Here is a 24078-nt window from a genome sequence, read left to right as displayed (position 1 = left end):
TTTTGAGATCTCGTTGATACAAGCTTTTTCAACGCGGGACAGGAAACGGACAAACGGAAGTGCTCAATCTAAATTGTATTTAATATATCTTGTAAACTTGCCCTTTGTACTTCATTTCTCATCCAGCACACTACAAATATCAATGGAAATAAGTTAAACTGATAAACAGCTCGATTTGTTTGAACTCTTCCTGTGTGGACCGGAAGTGACGGAAGACAAAACGAAACCGGTTAAACACATCTTCAATCAAATGTCTATCATCCATGAAAGTTTTGTGCTTTGATCACTTATAGTTTCTGAGATCTCGTTTGTACAAAATGTGTTTCAAAAAAGCTACCTGAGATATTTGAGATATCTCACCGGAAATCGAAATTTTTTGTTGAGTTAACATCGCATAGATAACCTATGCATAGATTTATACTTATATATTTATTTTATCGAAAATGAATTTTATGCGAAAAAGTAGTTATTTTTTAAGTCTTCCGGTGACGACCGGAAGTAACGACGAACAAAACAAAATAGTTTAAACACATCTACAACTATAGGTCTATCATCCCTCAAAGTTTGGAGGTTCAAGTCTTTATCGTTTCTGAGATCTCATTGTCCATAGCTTTTTGTCGCGGGACAGGAAACGGACGACAGGAAGTGAATTTTGAAAAAATGAAAAAAACGCCTAGAGATATTATTATTTTCTATCAGTCCTGAAAATTTCAAGAAAATCCATCCAGCCATCTCTGAGAAATCTTGTGGACAAAAAACGGACAAAAAAAAATAATAATAAGAAACATTACAATCACTATAAGGTCGTCCGTTGGAAACGGAAGACCTTAATAAGAAACATTACAATCACTATAAGGTCTTCCGTTGGAAACGGAAGACCTTAATTAAGTGATGTAAATAAATTACCATGTTTCCCTTATTGTAGTGAATAGGGGGAGTCTCAAAATATGTATTCATTTTGTTGGAAAATTGTATGCATTATTTAGGGAAAATGGAAATTTGGTATCTTTCTTTTGATGTAGAAAAAATTCGAGAGGGTAGAAAATCGAACAATTGATACAATATGAACACTTTTACTTCCGTCTTTGAAAATAAATATAAAATGCGGGGTGTTTCCCTTGAAAATGTTAAGTGGGAACGTCTCAAAACCCAATATATAGGTGAAAATGGTCATCTTTTGTAAGACTTTTTACGCTATGCTAAACTTTAGAGGGTGGAATATTCAATGCTACATATATAACACACATCAATTCTTCCTCTTTCAAAATTGATGAAGATAATGTGGTGTTTCCCTAAAAAAAAAAAATAAAGAGGGGGCGTCTTAAAACCCAATATATAGGTGAAAATGGTCATCTTTTGCAGAAGTTACGTTTTATGCTAAGCTAAATATTATAAAATGGAAGATTCAATGCTTCATATGAACATAGAACATTTCTCCCTCTTTCAAAACTGATGAAGAAAATGTGTTTCCCTTGAAAATACAAAGAAGGAGCATCTCAAAATCCAATATAAAGGTTAAAATGAATGGTCATCTTTAGCCATTCGTGTGATATTTTTCAAACTTTGGAGGATGGAAATTCAATGATATGTATATTACATTCAAATCATTTTCCTCTATCAAAAATTGAAAAAAGAAAAAAAGGTGTTTCCCTCTTGAAATATGAAGAGGGGTGTCTCAAAACCCAATTCATAGTTAAAGAGGCCATTTTTTCCAAATCTTGTGTATGGATTTTGTTTCCATGCAGAGAGCTAATATTGCTTATAATGGATAAAATTTACAATCAGTAGGAGAATAATGATCGAATCATTTGAAAATTTTTATTTATAGTGTGGTTGGATTGCATTGAAACACAACATGTTAGTATGGCAGAATTGAGATGATATAACAGTGACAACAGTCTAATTAATGTAATACACATGCAGATATATTACAAGATTGATATCCATAAAATGTAATAACACAAAATGTTTTAACAAATACAACACGATGATATATATTTATTGCAAACTTGAAAAAAATTCAGCAACCTTCTTTGCAACTTTATAATTGCTGCTTACTCTAGCTTTACCATCACTTGTCTTTTCACTAAACAAGAAAAACACACCATCAAAACCTTTTCTTTCAAATGCAAGTTTCAAATGGTTGTATGATAGTGACGAACATTTGATCTTTTTCAAAGTTGCTTTTGAAATGACATTTTGCTTCTGTAAATACTCTATGGATTCTACAGATGGTTGAACACCATGACTAGTCACTTGAACTGTACTATAAAAAAAATCAGCGAGTAAAACATCAACTTTCCCACTACTTTTCACAAGGGTCTGAAGCATTTCAGAATCAGCTAATGAATTATGAGCTGAATAAGACTCATTCAACACTTTCTGAGCAAGATATTCTTGCTTATAACAATCAAAACCAGGATACACAACTTTAAAAAAAGGCAAGGTATCACAAAACCCCACTACATATTTACAAAAGTGGTTCCATATTTTATAATATTTCAGCTGATTATACAGTACAATAGAATCAAAACATTTGTTATTGTGTGCCACTAATACACAGCTTTTCCCTAGTAACATAACAAATTGAATAAAGTCCAAAAGAACTTGTAGTGGATGATTGTGTGACACAGCTACATTGTTATGGAGCAGCTCATTGGTTGAGGCATCAAACTTCATTCCAGTCACTCTACTGGCCTCTTCTGAAATTTCCTGGCTTGGTGTGACATATCTGTTGAATTTTTGGTCTTCACAGACTGCCGAAATTTGAATAATAGAGCTTTCTCTACCTATAAGAGAAGAAAAGGAATGAGAAATGGTTACCCATACATCCAAAAACATAAAAACAGGATCCCATTATGTTTATAATTCAGAATGATTTTACTTTCTCAAAAGTAAATTAATATAAGTAATAATTAGCAATATTGAAAAGTTCACTGGGATATGAACTTGGTTGCAATGGTACATAATCAGATCTTCTGAGAAGTCCTTCCTTTGGTCACGTGACCAACCAAGTTCACATTCCAGTGAACTTTTCGACATTGCTATTTATTTCTTTTCTTGTGTTTCTATATCCCTTAGTATTGGCAAGAGGATAGAAAACACAGCGAGTTGAATAAATTCATACACAGGCAATTGTGCCTCACGTGAAATTCACGTTAATTTCACGTGAATTTCACGTGAAAAAATTCACGTGAATTTCACGTGAAAAGAGCACTCACACGAATTTCACGTGAAATTCTTCACGTGAAATTCACGTGAATTTCACATATGTAAACTAGTACACATGCACCGGCATGCTTTTCATACCTTAGAATTTTTTTTAGCCTCTCCAATGATTTCTTTGTAAAAAAATTAATTAATTTGGTTTCAATTTTATCATGGTTAAAGAAAGCATTTTACATCCCATCAAAATGTATAATCAAAACAAAAAACAAATGTCATCTTATATGTATAAATTTTATTTTTCCTACGTAAAATTTAATAAAAAATTGTTCTCCTTCACTCTCAGTCATGATCATCTTCACTCTCAAAGTCAACCTCGTGCACCTAAAATTCAAACGGATAATTATAATATATATCAAGATACTAATATGATATCATAATCATGAAACAGGATGTAATATTTTGTACTGTGTATTGTACATACATTCTAAAGCTTCTCATATCTCTCAATCCGCTTTTCCTCTCGGGCTTGGAGTTTCTCCCATTTAAGAGGATCTTCATCTGAGTCTATCCTTTCCTTGTGCTCTTTCAATTCAACCCAGAAATCCAAGGAGACTGGTTCCCGACCTCTGAGTTTTTTAAGGAGCTTCTTCTCATGGCAGAAGGAGCGCTGAAAATAGATTTTTAAAAATCAATATATTTAACAAGTATACATACATTGTGTTTTTTGGTTCATGCATTTTAATGTTGAATGTCGTAGTCAATTTGATCAAGGTACAGCAATTTTGGTGATCAGACATATATTAATACAGTGTATATAGTAAATAACATAAATAAATAATAATTACCAAAATGATGGTCATCTTGATAATTTCCAAGTTCCCAGCATCTGTGAACTTGGAAAAGATGGTCCTGGCCAGTTCTGCCAACTGCATTGCCCCCACATCTAATTTTTCTGAAAGCAACTAAAAAAACCCAAATCTATTTATGAAAATGTCTTACAACACACCATCAAGCCAATTTGTTTGTGTGAACTTCTCAGCAGCTTAGACATCATATTCATGACATCATAATCATTACTATACAAGCTTATGGTTCTACAGAAATACAAGCATAACACACTTTTATAACATGTCTTCATTTAAGAAATAAACAACGTTATTTAGTGAACATGGCGTTATGAATAGCAATTGCTCTGTTGGCATATTCCATGATGCGCGCTAAATAATCGTTGTTTATTACTTATATTTGCATTTTACCACTCGCAAATACCCTGTATTAGCATAGACCTTGCTTAGTTATTACATCAAGAGTAAACATTCAGACTGTAATGTATCTTTTTAATTTACATAGATTTGTTAACAGAATCAATGATATGTTATAACAGTAATTCCTTTAAAATGTTATCAAAAACATGTTTTAATATTACATGTAAAAACGTCAATTTTAATGGAGTTGGAGAAAAACACATGATGTATCGTATAGTGGTTTAAATCTATAACATCATGGAAAAGTATATATAACGTTACACCTTTATGACGTCATAGTATACTGACAGAGCAATTGCGATTATAGAGAAATAATTGCAGCTCCTCCGTATGGGCTTACAGTGGGAAAGAACAATGGAAATGCAAATATTACTAATTATATTTTTATTGCAGATGATCCACAACATCACTGTTTCTTATTATGATTATCATTCCTTGGAATGTGGCCATATGTCTGAACAAATTTGAGAACCCTTAAGAATTCAAATTTTGTTCATAAAAGTGATCCCTTTTGCATTTATTCAATATGGGCTAAAAACTAAAATGATGTAAAATAAATTTAAATGTTGACCTTGGATTTGGTCTGTGCCCTGAAGTCAACGAACTTTCTTGCCGCATACTTTCGAACACTTCTGAGAACTACAGGAAGATCAGCGGTTACCCCGTTCTTTTGAAGAAGTACTGTCACTTTAGCCTGTAGTAATAAAGATTATAGTAAATGTAGTGCAGAGTACTCACTTTAAGTAATTTATTCATGCACAAATAAAACAATAATTAACTAATACATTTCATAGAAATTGATAATTTGTGTTATTTATCAGACATGCCTATCAGCTGATTACTTAATATAATTGCCTGCTTAATTTACTTTTCATTAACTTACTTTTAATTCTGTGTCTGGATTGACTGGGAATAGCATGATAGGGAACTTTTTCTTCAGGTGTTCAACAAGAGGGGCCTTTGATAAATAATGAGTATGAAGAAATTATTAATTCAATTTGTTTTGATCATAGACTATATGAGAGAGAGAGAGAAAAACAGAGAGAGAGAGAGAGAGAGAGAGAGAGAGAGATATACCTCTATGGGTGATTTCTCTACAGTAAATCCAGTAGTGTTTGGACTTTGCTTATTTGTGTTCTTAGACAGTTCCTCTTTTAGTTCTTTTAATTCCTGTACTATAATAAATTAAAAAAACAAATCAAATTCATTGAAAACAACAATTTTGAATCAAACTATTTTCAGAAAAAAGGAGATATTTTCCATGCATGATGAATGAAATATTTAGAGTTATGCGCACGTACAGACACACAGAGAGAGAGAGAGAGAGAGAGAGAGAGAGAGAGAGAGAGAGAGAGAGAGAGAGAAATTATCCGTAATTCTTTTTTAATATAAATATATATACATACAGACTTGTTTCAGAAGTTTTGTGTTTTCAACACAGCCATGGCAGGAATTTGAGGCACCCGAATGTCTGCTTAATAGTCTTGGGCTCGGGGGCTCCGAGTCCGAAAACATTGTCTCGCTGTTCTCTATTGTTTTCTGGCTATCCTATAATTTTAATAATATACTTAAAACCAAATATATGTTCAGTAGTAATAAGTTTTACGTGTGTGTTGAAAATACTAAATTGAGTATGGGTGTTTTTCACTATTGCTTTTTGATAAATTAATAGATCCTATATATATCGTTTATTTTTAACTTGGATTTTCCCTATGGGCGGAGCTTATGCAGTAAACAAAGGCATGCATATTCCTTCAGCGTAAAACAACAGCTAAAACTATGAATTTGATTATCCTGCTGATGAATTTTTTGATGTTTTTTTTTATAAATAGTATATACATACCTCATACATATCTTTAATTTGACACTTCCACTCTCCCTTTCTTAATGTTGACAGTATTGTCTGCTTGACCTAGTTGTCGTCTGCAAATCTCGTGCAACGAGAATCTTACTCTTTAAAACGTTTCAAATATTCAGATAAGGGTTAATATTTTTCAAGGAGTAGATTGACGTCGATGAGCTGTCAAATATGTATCGGACAAAATTCAAGAAAAAAGAACGTTTCATTTGTGAATGCTGCGATTTTTCCACTGACCGATTTAATAACTACAAGCGACACTGTGAAACAAAAAAACACAGAGATTGTTTAGATTTAACAAATCACGAGGAAACTCTCTCAGTTAGCGATATTTATCAGGATCAGCGATCACAGGCCGATGTTGATCTGACAAGTTCTGATTCTACAGACTATGCTATAGACAGCGATGGCCCATCTTGTTGTGATTATATTGAAGATCACAGCGTCACTTCAGATTCTGATGAAACAAAGGGAAACAATTCAAAGCAAATGCAACACGAAGTTTTGGACGATGACGATGATGAAGAAATCGATACAAGGATTACGAACGACCAAGAGTCCGAGCCATCCGACTGGTTTCCATTCGAATCTAAGTTGCATTTTCTTTTAAGTGTTTTACACAGCTCTAAAACTCACCGAGTTGTAAGTATTCTCTCTCTCTCTCTCTCTCTCTCTCTCTCTCTCTCTCTCTCTCTCTCTCGTTCAATATTGACATTTATATCGGACATTTTGTTTTAAAACACTTTTTCCCTACATTTTCAGAGTGACGAAACACTCTCATTTATTCTCTATATTTTGAGAGAGTGTTGTGTAAAAAATGTACCTTCATTGGCTAAAATCAAGTCATTTTGGACAGAAAATCTTAAACTGGATGAGATGATACAACAGGTAAATATTTTTATTATAATTTAAATTATAATTTATTAAATCCATTTGTTTAAGAAAAATTAAGAAAAAACTGGTTTTTTATATGAACATATACAAGTAAGTACATGTACATGTAGAAAAACATACATAATATATACATAATATATATTCTTGACATACAAACACAGATATATATATTGCATGTAAAGTGTGTGGAAAGCTACTGCAGTTATAACACTGTAACACACACAGGGTACTGAGGGACCAGGCTAAATTTATCACAATGATGGGACCTGAACAAATTAAAATATCCATTAAAAAAATTGACATGTCCCATGGCTTTCACATTGAAAAAAAATATGTGTCTCATGCCTTTACCCTTTTATTGTATATATGCATCAAAAATGTAGAACCGCATGCAAAGTTTGAACATTTTTCATGAAATTCTTATTGGTTTCCAGCTACCCTGCATGGTGTGTTTGATTTTTTTTAAATTTAAGGCAGGCATCACACTTGTAGGTTTTACTGTTTTAGCATGGTTTAATTAAAGGAGACTGAAATCAGAATAGATATTAAGATAATCACTAAATATGATTGTTAGCTTCCTTTTTCATGGAAACAAGAAACCACATGCAGGACGGCATGTCTATTTTTAAATAAAAATGCTACAAATCATCCAATTGACCAAAAAGGAGCAATTCTTAGCATCAATGATGATTATTCCAAATATTGTGAGAAATAACTCAAGGAAATTGCCACAAGTTTCATAATATTAGGTACCGTAAAATATTTCAAACTATTGCTTTTTATGAAAATCAAAAGATAGGGGGAGGGTATACATGTAAGGGTTATATTTCTAAGTGATGTGATGCTATTATCATGATAATATCATGTAGATGTATGAAGCATTTGAATAAGGTTTCTTATTAAAGAAGTAGAACAATTGACCTCTAACAGATTAAGTAAATATGCTTTTTTGAAGGAGAGCCCTATGAATCTGTGTTAAATAGGGGAGAGTGGAAGAATCTGTGTTAAATAGGGGAGAGTGGAAATGGTGGGTTCACTTAAATGGCCATATTTCTCTTAAACCTCAATGGAATTGGCAATATGAGGCATACCTTTTCTCAGAATTGCATAAGCTTTCTAATTTTAGGACAAGATATCTTTTCATAGAATGTTAGTGTAAGTTAAAGGTAGCGCAGTAGCAGTAGCAATAACAAGGGGAGTAACTTACTCTTAAATGATTTTTTAAAAAGATTTTTTGTGTTTAAGAAATGAAATGCTTAAAAATAATAAATGTTTTTCTTGAGTTGAGAACTGTAATTCATTTAAAAAAATGTGCTCGTCCCATGGGTACTTAATACTAAAAAAAGTATTAACGCGCTTTACTCAATTTGTATGCACACACTGCTGCAGTTATGAGACAATGTCTTTCAAAAATAATGATTCAATGCTTAAATATATATATGATGTATTATTCCCTTGTATATTATTAGAATACAGATGAAAATGGGAATATCCATTGGATGGTCAAACCATCTGCGATGCTTCAAATGCTTATAGCAAATCCTAGCACTGCACAGAAAATAGACAGGTATTCACTTAAATTAAATTTCTTTGGTGAATTGTGGGATTTGTTGGTGGATTTATTTAGCTTAAAATTACATATACATTATTTTTTTTATATAACATGTATTTGTTCCAGATATCCAAATATCTTAAAAATCGGCACTCATAAAATCACAACACAAAGCTCTGCTGAAAAGTGGAAGGAAATGAAATTCCATTGGGGCAAAAGCAAAACAATGGATTTTATTTTGGGAGAGATTATTGAATTTTCCCACAAAGAGAAAACACTGTTGGGGAAAATTAGACAGTTCATGGTAAAGGAATGTGACCAGGTAATTAAATAATTCAATAATATTGTCAGACTCACATAATGTATCTCTTTGATCTCGGCAATAACTGTAGTAGATTTGTTCATATTTCTATATCAATTGTTTGGTATATCAAATTATTTACAGGAAAATGGTGAACTCTGTGTTGAAGTTGAGGAACTCAGAAAGGGTGATCACCCCTACTTTGAAGATTTGTTTAATGAAGAAGAAAATAGGTAACTGGACTATTAATATTAAGTGCCAAGCTCAGAATTTTTTATCATGCCCCCCGCAAACAAAGTAGAGAAACATTGGAAGCTCCTACTACACATACAGAGTTCTTATGACCTGAGGATGTGTCATTAACTTAATTGACCATGGGTCAGTAAAGCAGTTTAAGGTCATTGTTAAAAAAATGCATAATTCATGCCTAGGCCATATCTTGTTATGGAAAATGATTAGAAGCTAAAATTTGACTCAAAGGTTATTATGTCTTGACCTTGAGCTTTGATCATTTGTGCAAGTTCAAGGTCAAGTTCAAGGTCACTATAAGAAAGAGATGCATCCAAGAAGTAATCAAGTTATTATTTGCGAGCTTGCTCAAAGTACCTCTAGTTTATCCAGATTTGTCATTTGCATATTAATATGGTTTGAAATATCTTTTTGCATGTAGAACTATTTGCTCTGATTTTTAAATTTTATACTTTTTAAAGGTGTTTGGTGATTATGAACAAATCACTCTGTGTCCCAATTGATAAATGTTCTAAGTACACAGTATCTCAGCCAATTGATGTGTACCTGAGAGAGGTTAATGATGGATATGAGAACTTCAATTTACTGTCAGAAGAGGTAAGCATTTGAATATCTACATATTATATATATATATATATATATATATATATATATATATATATATATATATATATATATATATATATATATGTGTGTGTGTGTGTGTGTGTGTGTGTGTGTGTGTGTGTGTGTGTGTGTGATCTATCATGGTTTTTTATCCAACAAGATGTTTGTTTTCTAACCTCAACCCTTGGCGAGGGGATAGAAAACATGAAACGAGTTGGATAAAAATCATTTACCATTCCAAATCAAGTGAGATATTCTTTTTATTCTTTGTTTTACCACGTCTTTTGTTAAACCTCAATCTCATCTGTAAAAATTATGATTGTGAGCCTCACAACACATTTACTGCAAGATGTCAACAACTTAAATGTCAATAAAACAGCATTAATTTTTAAAATTATATTGCAATGAAAATTATAAATTTTTTTTTTTCAGGAGAAAAGGGATTTTTTTGCAACATCTTCACTCTGGAAAGGAAAACCCATCATTAAAATTCCTCTTAATATATTTGTGGATGATTTGTCTGCAAACCAGTCCCGGAGATGGGCTCCTTTGCATGGGATACAAGCTCAATTGGCTGGTCTTCCTTTGGAGGAAAAAAACAAGAACAAGAACTCGATATTTCTAGCAGCATCAGAACAGGTTGCAATGATAGAGCTTTTAAAGCCAGTATGTGACGACATAAAAATGTGCGCAGAGTACGTATGACGTAAGAACACATACAATAATTTGAACATCGATGGAAGTTTGTCCACGTACATGTATATATTAGGTGTTTAAATCTGACTTTTTTAGAATAGGAGTTGACAGCTATGACGCCTTTTTAAAGCAAGAAATAACGCTAACATCAGAAATTTCATCCATAATATCCGACTACCAGATGATGAGTTTGGTTTCAAATCACATGGGACCTGCAGCAATTAAGTTTTGTCCCAAATGTTTGGTAAGAAAATTTTGAATTTGTAAAAGCTTTTAATTTCCTTCAGTTTCTTATCATTCTTTAAATGAAATTACATAACTGCAACTTTAATAAAATCCATTTCAGGCTGACAAATCAGACCCATTTACAATATGGCCATTGCGAACATCATCTGCAACAAGGAAAACACTAAGGAGACTTGAAATTCATGCTCAAGGTAGTGCAAGAACAATGATACAAAAGCAGACCGGTATCAAATTCTACGACAATTGCTTGTGGCAGCATGTTGATCCCCACAGGTATTGATTTTATTAAACAACAATTCTCTCTAGATACAAGATAGTATTAGGATTATATTATAAAGTTGTGATGCATCAATATATTGGTTTCGATATATTTTCCCTCTCCTCATAGGGATGCACCTGTAGGAATTCTTCATTTCTTGTACCTTGGATTAGCAAAACACTTGATTCAGGTAAGATATCTTTAATATCAAGAATATGGAAGTAAATTATACAGTGCACACTTGCTAAATATACCAGTATATAGTGGTTATAATATAGTTTTGCCTTGACCTATAACTAAGAAATTTTTCAGCTGGCATAAAACTTTTAATTCGAATCTCATTACCCCTTACATACAAGCATTCTTTTTCAACCTGAGCAAGATTAAGCAAATATATATGCTCTGAAAAAAGAATTTTGCATGATCTAGTATCCATAAATAACATTCTATATAATGACCTAATTTGCTTTTGAAGCACTGTGTCAGAACTCTAAGTGAACACCAGATGCAACTTTTGACTTTACATTTGGAAACTGTTGATCAAACTGACTTTTCCTACCGCATCAATGCTGACACTTTTTTCAAGTTTTTGGACAGTCGACAAGGAAAGGATTATAAACATTATGTAAGTATGAAAAGTTCAAAAGTACAACTTTTCCTTATTCTTAGACACAAGTGATGCATGGCAATGAGCAATTTCTTTAGGTGTTTATTCATGTACTTATAGATGTTAATCTTTTTACAGCTTCAGGTCGCTCCATTTAATATGGAATTCGCTGGGTTGAAAATGCCATATGTTGAAGCACTTGGAAAGCTTGCTTTGGTAATAGAGAAATGAATTATAGCCATTAAAAAAAACATAAATGTATACTTATGATTTTAAAACTAAAATTCTAAAATTTAATCACAAAACAATAACATATTTTCACTCTTCAATCAGTTGAATTATATGTATTATTTGATTCATGTACCAGTATATTTTCAGATATCCAAGCACATTTATCAAGGTGTTACGTCAGTTGGTTCTGAATTTGAAGATTATCTTGCATTTATCAAAGACAACATTCCTCAACTTGGCAGCAAAAGCAAGACACATTTCTGTGTTCATATAGTATGTAAAATATAGCTCCCAATTGACTTGTGTTTACAGTATCACTAATAAATGACTCAATTCTGAATGTAACATATATACCATATATTAAATACTGCAAGGAAAGGCACATTAATTTCAAGCAGATATATAGATGGTTAACTATGAATGTGGCAAAATACTTTCAATAAAGGATAATAGGACGGATAATTATATATATATAATGTAAATTCATGGCACATATATTATATCTTGTAAGTTACCATATGGTAAATCATACATGCTTGTACTTAAATGTTAGATTGTCTGATCTTGTTTGATAATTGCAGTCTGATGACATAATAAGGCATGGCCATCCTCTTCATTTCACTGAAGACGTGTTTGAAAAAAACCACAAATCAATAAGAGAGAGTATTCGTCATCAGAACGGCCATCAAAGGTCAAGGGATACGGTCATCCAATTTGCAAAGTCAGAATTGACAAAACATGTGGTGTCTGGAGGTTTCTTGCATTTGAATGATACATGGTAACAATTTTATTGTTTAATTTATGTAAATATCAGTAATTTTTTTCAGTTCCATACGCAATTTAAATCTAATGAAATGTTATATGTTCAAGCAATATTTATCTGTTATGTATAGTTATGTCAAACCATTAGCTCATGGAAATGAAGTGTAAATATCAAAAATTTATTACATGATAGATACATTTTTTCCCCCGCATATTGATCGACTAAACAACTGATAAAAAAATTATCTTGCAGGAAACAAGCTAGCAGTTTTGTGCTGTCATATGGAAATGACAAGAAAATCAAGTCTTTTCTTGGAGTCCCTGACCAAAATGAAAATTTTAAAGCTGGGGAGCTGCGAAACGTGACCAGAACTTCTTCAAGGAAACCAATGGCAAGTACATATATAATTAATGATTATAGGTTAAGAATAAATGTATAGATTATTACCTGGCCATAGTTTTTATATCGCATTCCTTATTAGCCCAATGCCACTGTATATTCAGCATGAGAGCCGCTAGGCTCGAAATCAGAGTTGAAGAAGGCATATATACCAAACTCTACATCATAATAGCTGATGGTTGACGAAAATTTTATGAAAAAATAATTAATGTACATGAATCTGTCTTAATTAAAGGAATGAATTGTATTAACTCTAAAAATGAAATTTTGTTTGTCTTTGAGGGTTTTATATATTGCTTCATCTGCATTAAACAGGGTAACCCCAATCTATTGGAAGAGTTGGAGTTGCTCACAATATCTGTTGCCATTGACACTGATATTGCTAAAGATGCAAAACTATACAGCTGCCTAGGATGCATAACAAGCGAAGGAGATTATGCAGGCATTCAAAGCTTTGTCTTATATTCAGAAACTGTAAAGGTAACTTTTAATTAAGTATAGATAATATAACAAATATGGATATAATGAATATAATGAATTCATTTCTAGGTCACCTGAGTAAACTCAGGTGACGTATTGCTATCTGTTTTCGTCCGTCGTCATGCATGACTTCTGTCGTGGGTTAACAATTTTACATTTTTAACTTCTTCTTAAAAACTACAAGGCCAATCGTTACCATTTTTGGTGTGAAGCATCTCTATGATAAGAGGAATCTCATTTATGAAATTTATGGGTCTACCACAGGAGAAGTGAGTAACTCATGATGATTTTTAAAGCTGTTTATTTGTTTTTTGTCTAAATGCCCACAGGGAGAGCTTCTGTCTGCCCCTGGGGATGGGGGATGGGAGGTTGTTTTAGATAAAACATGTATACTAACCACCTTGTTTTACATGTAGATTATCCATGAGAACATATACACATAAAACCTATCCTAAAAGTTAACAAATATGGGATTATTATTTTCTGTCAGAGGCTTGCAACTTTTTAAAATCAGGTCATGCACTCTATTATGATCTTTAAGTTTTTCGCTAAAATTATAGGTTTCATAGTCCTTTTTGAAAGAATATTTCAGGCAGGGAGATGGCCGTTATTACAAATTTATAATTTTTTTTACTTCATAATGAAACTTAATTAAATGCATATATGAGACTCCTAGACAAGTTTGGGTATGGGTTATATGCTACTCAGGTGACCATTAAGGTCTATTGGCCTCTTGTTTTTTAAAGTATTAAATTGATTTTATTTGTTGATACATTGTCTACATCAAATGGAGAATGGTTTTGTACATACAACTTTTAATGAAAACCATATAGCTATATTGAGCTTTATGGCCAACTCGGATTCTTATCATAAACTGCAATAACAGTACCAAATGTAAATGTAACAAAACATAACATCATGTAGGTTGATATGTTTTTTAAACAGAGATATTGTGACATCATTAAAAAAGGTTTATATAAGCGTTAACTTTTTAAATTAGCAAATGAAATAGCATATCACAAAAATATAATAATGTAGTTATAATGTAGGAACTAAGGGTATTGTATGTAATGTATATTCCGATATTTGTTTCAGGACAGGATTGGAGTGATTCAGAAGCTTCTACGTATAAAGACCAAGACAGCAGAACACGAGATAGCTTTTTTGAAAGTGTGCAACATTTCCTTTACAAGTTGCAACCAAGTGGTGCAGTTAACAAATGAGACTCACATTAAGAAAACATGCCACATTCGGCATGTTGTTCATGTTATTCATGACTGCAAACGAGGTGGCTGCAGAGTTGTAGAGAATCACAATGAAAAATCTCTAAAGCACAGCAATCACAATGGTTACATTATTAACAGATTTAGAATTTCCAAACTACCCGATAAGCTACAATTATAATTGTTGGTGCAGATCGATACAGTTAGTTCAAATGCAGATTAATGCTAGGTACTTTGAAATGAATATTCCAAGTCTTGTAAATGATTTTTTTTTTAAAATTTACCAATTGGAATAACATTGTATTAATAAATAGATAAATTAAAGAAAAATTTGCTACAGCAAAAATCTCATTATAATGACATTTTTCAAAGAAAACCAATGAGTTTTGTCAGTAATGTTTACATATGACAACAGCAAAAGATTCTTGCCTTATTTTTTGGAAAATTATCTAACTAGTGTTATTTTTGATTTGTAGTCATTCTGCTTTGAAATGTTCACTTATCACTTGTAAAGTTTTACAATAGAATAGCATTAGCAGTTTTGTGTGCCTTTATTGTGTATAAAGCACCTTTTCTAATCTAAATAAGTTTGTATTTCTATTCTTGTTATAAAATAGGTTTGTATTTCTGTTCTTTTTATACATGTTAAATAGGTTTGTATTTCTATTATTGTTATACATGTAAACTCTTTATTATATGATGATGATATTGTATTACTACCTGAAAGCAAAAATGGGTTTACATAACTGTTTAAATATTCTTGAAACAGTTCACCCTTGAAACATATTGTTCTAAATCAAAATTACAGGTCAATATTGAAAAATCAAAAGTTCTTTTATTTAATTCAAATGTGAAATCTTGTATTGATAAATTAATTTACTTATAATGGAAATTTACTTCAAACTGTGTCAAAATATTGTCATTTGGTTTAACTTTAATATGTAATGTACTGTTTATAACTTTGCTACAGCAGTTCTCATGGAAAAGACCAGAAAAGCTTACTATAAGATCAAGAAGACAATTGGACTAGAAAACCTGTGTAAACTTTTAGAAAAACTTTTTGACTATATAGTAACACCAGTTCTTTTGTAGTGAGATATGGGGTTTATTTGCTAAAAATTGATGAAAATTCTGTTATCTATCAGAAATTTTTTCCTCTTATGTGAATGGGAAATATAATGATATATCTATGTAAACAATATTCTGTTTATACATATCTTAGGCCTTTGCCTATTATTGTAAGTGTGTTTGTGCCAATAAAATATTAGTATTTGTTATACTTGTATTAGTCATATAATTTATTGTTGTATATTTTTAAAAAATACTAAAAAGTATACAAATGATAGTTTCAAAAAAAGGCTTAATATGTATCTTTATTTCAAAAGTTATTTTTTCATGATAAACATACATCATATATTTCATAAATTTAAAAGAAATATTTGTCTTTTGCGTACTAATTGATGCATATTGTTGTTAAAAACCCAAATAAATAAATGCAAATTTGATGCTACCAATTTGATCTTGTTTCATGTTGTATATTCCTTTCACAATAATGAATTAAGTATGGTAGTCATTCTTAATAATATGATAAACAGTCTAATTTTTCCGAATATTGACAGTACTTAAAAAAGGATGCATATTGAAAGCAATTATAAAAGCAAAACAAGAAATTATAATAGAAAAGTGAACATGCTTTTGGAAAAGAAAAATAATTCATGTGAAAACAATTTCACGTGAAATTCACATGAAATTTTTCACGTGAAACTGTTTTCACGTGAAATTTTAGTGAAAAATGTGTGAAATTTTCACGTGAATTTCACGTGAAACACATTCACGTGAAATTAACGTGAACAAATTCACGTGAAATTCACTTAACGCGAAATTCACGTGAAAATCACGTGTATTTCACATGAAGCTTAACGTGAAATTCACGTGAAGCTCATTTCACGTGAATTTCACGTGAGGCACAATTGGCTGTGTATGCCATCGCAAATCATGAGAGATCTTTTAATCATGTTTTTCCACATCTTTTGTTTAACTTTGATCTGTTCAACAAATATCATTGTTGTAAGCCACATAACACATTTACTACAATACTGGTATGTCAACAACTTTATGCATGAAAAAAAAATTTAAGTTTCAAGCTTACCGAACAAACATTTAATTTTCAAATGTATTCTATTAATTTATGAGAGAAAATTATGAAATGGCATTAAATGCTTCAAGATTATTTTTTCATTGGTATTATTTGTTACTTTTTTATAGCGTATGTCTATCATCGGACTATGTAATGTTTGTTTCTGACATCAAGTGGCATAACAATTTATACACATTGTAATATCAAAAATTTATTGCATGAGTGATATCCATTGATTTTGAGCTAAAAATGTGATAAATTTCTTATATATTATGCTTGAAGTCTGATTATTAGATGTTTAATCGAGCTATAAAACATTTCTATGATTGATTAGAAATATACCAGCAAATAAATGATGAACTACAAAGAAAAGAGCTGTTGGCTGTGTGATGTGATTGTAGAAATCCTAGAATTCCTGATGTTGACCTGCTATTGGTAAAAATAAAAACAAGATAATATTGTATCAAAAAGGAAACATCATGCAAACTAACATTTAACAGCAAAACTCTAAATCAAACAAAATAACAAATGAACATAATTTGTAAATTGACAGATTGATTGATTGAATGGTTCACATTTATCATTTTGGATTTTTCTATAGCTTCTATATTATCTTTAAGAGTAACAGAAGTATACGTAAAAACTTTGTTCAATATACAATATACATAAAATCATGGTAAATATAACAAGAGGCCCATGGGCCACATCGCTCACCTGAGAAACAATAGGTATGATAAAATCAGCTTAATGGAGTCATAATACAAACTATCTGGACAATGTACAATAATACATAATACATACTTTGAATTTACACTACCTGAGGATGCTTCCACACAAGTGTCAGCTTTCCTAGCTGATTAGTTTCTAAGAAGAAGATTTTTAAAGATATACTCTATATATTCATATGTTAAACTTCGACCCCCCATTGTGGCCCCACCCTACCCCCGGGTGTCATGATTTTCACAATTTTGTATCTACACTACCTGAGGATGCTTCCACACAAGTTTCAGCTTTCCTGGTCTTATGGTTCATGAGAAGAAGATTTTTGAAAATTTCTCGAAAATTTTCATAAATTCCTAATTATCTCCCTTTGCAAAAGGGCGTGGTCCTTAATTTTCACAACTTTGAATCCCCTTAGGCTAAGGATGCTTTGTGCCAAGTTTGGTTGAAATTGGCCCAGTGGTTCTTAAGAAGATGTTGAAAATGTGAAAAGTTTACAGACAGACGGACGGACGGACGGACAGACGGACGACAGACAAAATGTGATCATAATAGCTCACTTGAGCTTTCAGCTCAGGTGAGCTAATAACTTTGTAAATTAATGTACAAATGTAGACATACTCAATCCTGTTGTCTCCAGATCATAGTATACAATTGTTTTGGCGTTACAAACATCTGATGGTCCAGGAATTACTTCCATATCTGGGTCAGGTGTGTCTCCTACAATAAATGTATTATAATTGTATCACTGATATAATTATATAGTAGATAAGGAACTTACACATAAGACTACTATCACCATCACATTTAAACTAGAAACTTTGTTCAAATTACACTGCCCACCAAATACACATAAGTCATTGTGTATAAAGTATGAGTCAGATTGGAATCTGCACCCAAAATTTGAAAGTCACAGGACAAACTTGGCAACTCTAATGTTTTCCTCACCTTCCCTTAAACCTTGATTACATATAGTGGTATATACCGGTAATAAGATCATACTTTTGGCTAAATATCTAAATGATCAATCAAAAATAGATATACTCTTATAGAATTACTAAGTAAAATCACCTAAAAGATTTGATGAGTAGCTGTCACCCTCTCTGACTTCTTGGCTCCTAGTTTCTCCACTCCTTTCACTCTTTAGTTTTTGACGTTGCAACTGTGCAAAAAGAAACCAATCTAATTGTCATCTTGTAAAGTAACAAATGAATAGATTTTAATTACATGTATAAACAATTTCTATATATCTTTACTAATGAAAAGGTTTGATCATGCATGCATACGTACATATACATTTATGCCTATATGAAGTTTAATACTATAATTATGGTATATTTTGAGGGGTTTTTTTGCTGTGTAAGCTTAAAGAAAATTTGTATGAAATTCATCTATATTATTTTTATATACCTTGAATTCTTTTGTTTTTGAAACTTCTCTTTTGCGATGAACATCTCTGTCTCTGATGGAGGCTAGCGAGGTTGTTGCTGTCCCAGGACTAAGTCCAAGCTTCTCATGAACCTAAAAGATAGCACTCATTATTAAAACAAGAAAATGAAAATTATTTCATAATTACATGTATATCATCATTGATTTTTGTCCAAAAAAAAAGAGAATGCTCCACTCAAAGTTTTAATACCTTTGCTACATAGCTATAGCCTTCATTCTTTTGGCAAACAGCTGCAGAGAGTCTATATGCCAAGCTTCCACTCTCACTGTAGTGCTTGTCTTTTGGAGCCTTAGATCTTAACGTATTGTTAAAGCTTTCATTGCAGTTGCTAGAGTCTAGTCTGCTTAGCTTGCTTGGATCAAGATCTCTGAACAATGTCAATAAATCAGTTTTCAGTTTTTCATTCTGTAGATCTGCTCCCCATGGAAGATTATTGTGTCTAGCAGTTGGGTTTTCCTTCATGTTACACCATTCGCCACATTTTACATGGTCACCAAACTGGTGAAGAACAACAGAGTCTATAGATTTTTCTATTTTGTCCGTGTCTTCCTTGCACTGTGCTAGCATGTAGCTGAAACTCTTCATTATGGCCGTAATCGTTTTAACAGAAAGCTCTTTGTGTTTTGATTTTAATTTATAGAGTTTGTTGGAAATATTCTTTTTCACATGATTTTTGTCACTTAACTTTTCAATGCAAGAACTAACTTCACATCTTGCTCTGTTGAAAGCTGTGCAATCGTCATCTCCAATCAGTGTAACAACAGGATTATTCTTGTCTTTGACTTCCTTAAGTATTTCTACAATCATGTCAGGTTCCATAGATTTTGCGGTGCCAGTCCAATTTTTCTTACATGCATGCTTGTTGGGGGTTCTGTGCTTTGCCTTCGCCACATCACATTTTCTGCATCTTTTGTATCGAGCAGAGAAACCCACAATTTTGCCAGTCCTTTTACCAATTAGAGTTGCAGTGCCTGTAATATTCAAACAGCATTAATAAGTCTGCATGTATAATCATTATTAATATATCGTATACTTATAGAAAATATACCCTTTTCTGCCCTGTGCGATATAAACAGTAAATTCACCTAGGGGTGTGCTATAAACCCTAGGGGTGTGATATAAGATTTATATCACACCCCTCTCCGGCAATCTTTGGATGTTATATCACAACCCATTCCGTTAATTATCGGCTATTATGATGTAGAGTTCGGTATGCGTCCTTCAACTTCGATCTCCGAGTATGACGTCAAATAGTACGTCAATTAATGTCAACTTGGTATACAAACAGCTGGTGCAAAAAATTCCATAGAAGTTTATCAGAGATGATATACAGCGACCTCGGGCTAATATAGGATGCGATATAAAAATTGCCATATAATAATCTATATATATTGATCTGCCAAAAAATTACTTTCTGAATCATAAACAAGATAAAAAAAAATATGTTTGGTCTTTATGGAAAAGCAAGATTTGTTCCACCCCAAACAAAGATTCATAAATGGACAGATTGACAGACCAACTGATCACTGTAGGGTACAGTACATTATGTACATGCAGAGCAGTCAGTTCTAATAAAATGTTGTGTCTTATTACAAAGGAATTAAAAATAACACTAAACTTTATGTAATACATCGACATTTGTTATTTACCTGACAGACTATTGTAACATCTTCCTGATCCTCTTCTCTGGTAAGCACCATCTGCAGAAGCTGTTATTCCAGTGGACTCAATACTGTCTAAAAATATTGATAAATATTGTTAAACATTAATGTACAACAGAATGACTCAATTCCATTTTTTACTGTAATTATACAGAGGGAAGCTGGAGAGAGAGAGAGAGAGAGAGAGAGAGAGAGAGAGAGAGAGAGAGAGAGAGAGAGAGAGAGTTCCCTTGTTTAATTAGGTTTTACTTTAGTTGTATCATTTAGCTTTTCATTTTTGTTTCCATTTAGAATGCATTGAATCTTTTATTAGGCCACTTATTTATTTTGGGTGAGCGATAGGATTGGGTGGCGGTATTATACCATTACATTAATAGATTTGTGCAAAAATGTGTTTTTATTGATAAAAAACTAATATATATATATAACTATAATAAATTTTTTTTGGCCTTAATGTGTAATTTGTGATGTAATATTTACCTAAGTTAACTTTAATTGATTTAAAAATCTTACTTTCAACAGTGTCAAAGCTAAATGTACATGCATGTTCATTAGAAAAAGTTCAAATATGCTTACTTGTGGCTGATAAATGCCCCTCTTCACATAGAGCTTTACTGGTAGATTCCTCGGCCAAGTCTTCCAGCACAGGCCCTACTTCATCACATCTTCTTCTTATCAGGCTCTCACTGATGTTTGGCAAGCTCATTGATGTGAAAAGGTTGTTAAGTTGGACTGGACCAATTCCACAATGGTACATGCCTGTAAATTTAGAATGTGTATAGCAAAACTGTAAAAGCAGAAAATTTAAAGGCATCAAAATTTAATGGTGAATATCCCTAATACATGTACTGGCGTGTGACCAGTTCTCGCCGAGTACCATTTCTCGCCAGTACATTGTGACGTCAATTTTCGTTTATAATTTTATGTGTTCATAAAATGACATCACAATGTACGGGCGAGAACTGGTCACACGCCAGTATAGCTTTCAAATTTACAAAAAATAGGCACAATCACATTTTGCATACTTTACAATAAAATATCTACTGTTCATACAGATCTCTCTCTCTCTCTCTCTCTCTCTCTCTCTCTCTCTCTCTCTCTCTCTCTCATACATAAAAAACTAAATTATTTTGATTTTTAGGAAATAAGTTGGTTGTTTAATTGATGATAATAATTGAATAGTTTTTTTTTAATTTTCATTATGATTCAAATTTTTTTTTTTCACTTTTTATTTTGTGGAAATTATATGTGGTATTTAAAAAAAAGGATAAATACATGTATATTATACATACCAGTTGCCAATTTGGTGTTCACATCAAATATCTGTTGACCATGTGGTGATGAATGTGTTTTTCCCATGGCAACTTGCACAAACCGAAGACAGTTGTAGCACCTTATCACCAAGTGCCCACAAATACCAGCTGGTAAAACTCCAACAGCATCATTGAACTTCAATGACACATTTGCGCAATCCACGCATTTCATGTTGTTGAACAATGCTTGCAGATCTACCACATGTCTTGTAAAGTCTAAAGCTCTTAATTTTCCACTAAAAAATGCTTCATTAATTTCATCAAACGAACCTGTTGACTGTATATACGAATGATCATCTAAAGTGCTGCCCGCAGCAGGAGTAGATTGAGTATCAAATAAAGGCACAAAAGTATCAAGATTTACGAGCTGGTCACATTCTTCACTTGATTTGTGTAAATTTTTCAATTGCTGATTATAACGTGCAACCTGTGTCGGTTTTAAAAACCTTCCTTTTTTCGTTCTGTTAACCATCTTCGACGGCCTGTCTGACAGTCGTCTGGTGTCAACGTAAACAATGCCGTAAAGTGACAAGAACTTGAAGAAGTCGTAAATTAATTCGTTGTGTCAAACTAGGTTAAACTGCTAAAAATATGCAATATTAATTTATTTTATGTTTAAAAGAAAGTAATTATTTACGTTTAGATTAAACTCCATCTATTCTACATATTACGAAAGCGAGAGCAAAACGCCATCCGGAAACCATTCGAGCTGCGCAATGAGATCGAAAAACGCGAACTAGCTCGGGCCTCGTTAATACATATTCTCGGGAAATACATATGGACACATTTCATTAAATTTGTTCCCCATAAATTGTGATTTAAATTATTTATCGAAATGACCTTTATCAAAATTATTACTTGTCAAATTAGTTTAATATGTTAATATTAATGTATTGATCAACGGATTAAGTTCTTAAAAGGATTAAAACAGTCGTGTTATTGATCTATTCATATCAGATTTTGACTTCCTGAACTTGTTCTCTTGGTATAATACACTTCCGTGATCTATCGTCAGCGCCTCAAATTAGTTGGCGCCTCAAATTAGAACGAACAGCCCCCACTCTATACTACTCTTGTCCTTCCTCACTACAGATACTCTTTCCTCCCATCTCTTTTTCACTTCCGACTGCATTTCTAACATCATAAACTTGAGGTGAGAATAATTTAGGAGCTGATTTCCTGTTCTCAGTAAATCTTATACATTCTTCCTGCATCGCTGCGGTTACTGCCTCTGCTAATGTTTTAGATCGAGTTCGTTTAACTGCCAGCCTGAAATGGTCATTTCCGCTGCAATCTCATAGAACTTTCCGCAACATATTCGCGGTTTTCAGGGTAGGCTCGTCTATATAAATCCTAGATGGCCTGGCCAAAATCTCGGAATGTTTCTGTGTCCCTTTTTCTTCGCAGTTTTGCTTCCGCAATGCAACTATCTTTTAAGGCTGTGTGTCCAGATCTCTGATTCAGTGCTGCCTTAAGGGAGTTATAGTCTTGAATTGTAATATCAGGTAGACCCTAGGCATATGCCTTTGCTTGATCTTGTAGCGTTGTTAGCAGTATTCGTCTCATGCGCTCCTCCGTCCATTGATTCACGTTTGCTACATTTTCAAAGTATCTGATAAATTTGCTCCATATTGAAGTTCCGTTCCCCTTAAAAACTCGTTTCACAGAAATATTCACATCTGATTGTCTGCTTTGGGCTCTTTGTAACTGTGTTGAGTAAGCTGGCCGTGGTGTAGAAGTAGGACGTGTTCGTCTATCCGTGGTCGTAGGAGACTGACGACTTTGCTCTGTGCTAAATCCTCGGATGCGACATATTCTCCACAGAATACTTATAAATATTACAAACAGAATAGTCAAAATCACAATAAGTTTGAATTCACCGGTAAATTCTATCACAAGCTGTCTTGGAAACAACATAGACTCCAAATGCTACGGATGCACCAAACGCAACAACAATTATCCAGTTTTGAAGAAAAACCCACGTCGCGGTTTTCACTATC

The 24078-nt window shown here is 32.6% G+C and overlaps 3 protein-coding genes and 1 long non-coding RNA gene across 7 annotated transcripts; 2 read left to right on the top strand and 2 right to left on the bottom strand.

Annotated features, from left to right (window-relative positions):
* Positions 1 to 1801: 1801 nt before the first annotated feature.
* LOC109621176 (uncharacterized) lies at positions 1802 to 22767 on the bottom strand. 4 transcript variants are annotated; one of them, XR_010712570.1, is made up of 9 exons: positions 22058 to 22767; positions 21342 to 21524; positions 20754 to 20840; positions 19294 to 20075; positions 19065 to 19175; positions 18726 to 18816; positions 18276 to 18374; positions 17277 to 17360; positions 2651 to 2789 (listed from the first exon to the last, which is right to left on the bottom strand). XR_010712570.1 is itself a non-coding variant. In XM_066080730.1 (8 exons), the coding sequence occupies exons 1-8, from the start codon at positions 22548 to 22550 to the stop codon at positions 1999 to 2001; spliced, it is 2637 nt and encodes an 878-aa protein (XP_065936802.1). In that variant the 5' UTR covers positions 22551 to 22765; the 3' UTR covers positions 1802 to 1998. The 4 variants fall into 4 exon arrangements, 2 of the variants coding, with proteins under 2 accessions (XP_065936802.1, XP_065936812.1); XR_010712567.1 differs by having other exon boundaries at positions 17277 to 17363; positions 22058 to 22766; XM_066080730.1 differs by lacking the exon at positions 17277 to 17360 and having other exon boundaries at positions 1802 to 2789; positions 22058 to 22765.
* Positions 3653 to 6417, bottom strand: LOC136273237 (uncharacterized). Its single transcript, XM_066077636.1, has 7 exons — positions 6277 to 6417; positions 5840 to 5981; positions 5511 to 5608; positions 5317 to 5391; positions 5005 to 5127; positions 4014 to 4130; positions 3653 to 3835 (listed from the first exon to the last, which is right to left on the bottom strand). The coding sequence occupies exons 1-7, from the start codon at positions 6283 to 6285 to the stop codon at positions 3653 to 3655; spliced, it is 747 nt and encodes a 248-aa protein (XP_065933708.1). The 5' UTR covers positions 6286 to 6417.
* On the top strand, positions 6463 to 13149 carry LOC117688552 (uncharacterized). Its single transcript, XM_066080752.1, has 15 exons — positions 6463 to 6933; positions 7054 to 7179; positions 8655 to 8752; positions 8864 to 9059; positions 9183 to 9271; positions 9749 to 9884; positions 10326 to 10588; positions 10686 to 10833; positions 10936 to 11108; positions 11224 to 11284; positions 11570 to 11719; positions 11840 to 11917; positions 12080 to 12205; positions 12514 to 12710; positions 12948 to 13149. The coding sequence occupies exons 1-15, from the start codon at positions 6463 to 6465 to the stop codon at positions 13132 to 13134; spliced, it is 2499 nt and encodes an 832-aa protein (XP_065936824.1). The 3' UTR covers positions 13135 to 13149.
* Positions 13415 to 16436, top strand: LOC136274306 (uncharacterized). The gene is made up of 2 exons (XR_010712579.1): positions 13415 to 13574; positions 14670 to 16436. It is a non-coding gene; the product is annotated as an uncharacterized lncRNA (long non-coding RNA).
* Positions 22768 to 24078: the final 1311 nt, after the last annotated feature.

This window comes from Magallana gigas, chromosome 1 (genome assembly GCF_963853765.1).
Source record: "Magallana gigas chromosome 1, xbMagGiga1.1, whole genome shotgun sequence".
Lineage (NCBI taxonomy): Eukaryota > Metazoa > Mollusca > Bivalvia > Ostreida > Ostreidae > Magallana > Magallana gigas.
Note: the sequence above shows the minus strand (reverse complement) of the source record. Positions and strands in the feature narration are given on the sequence as shown.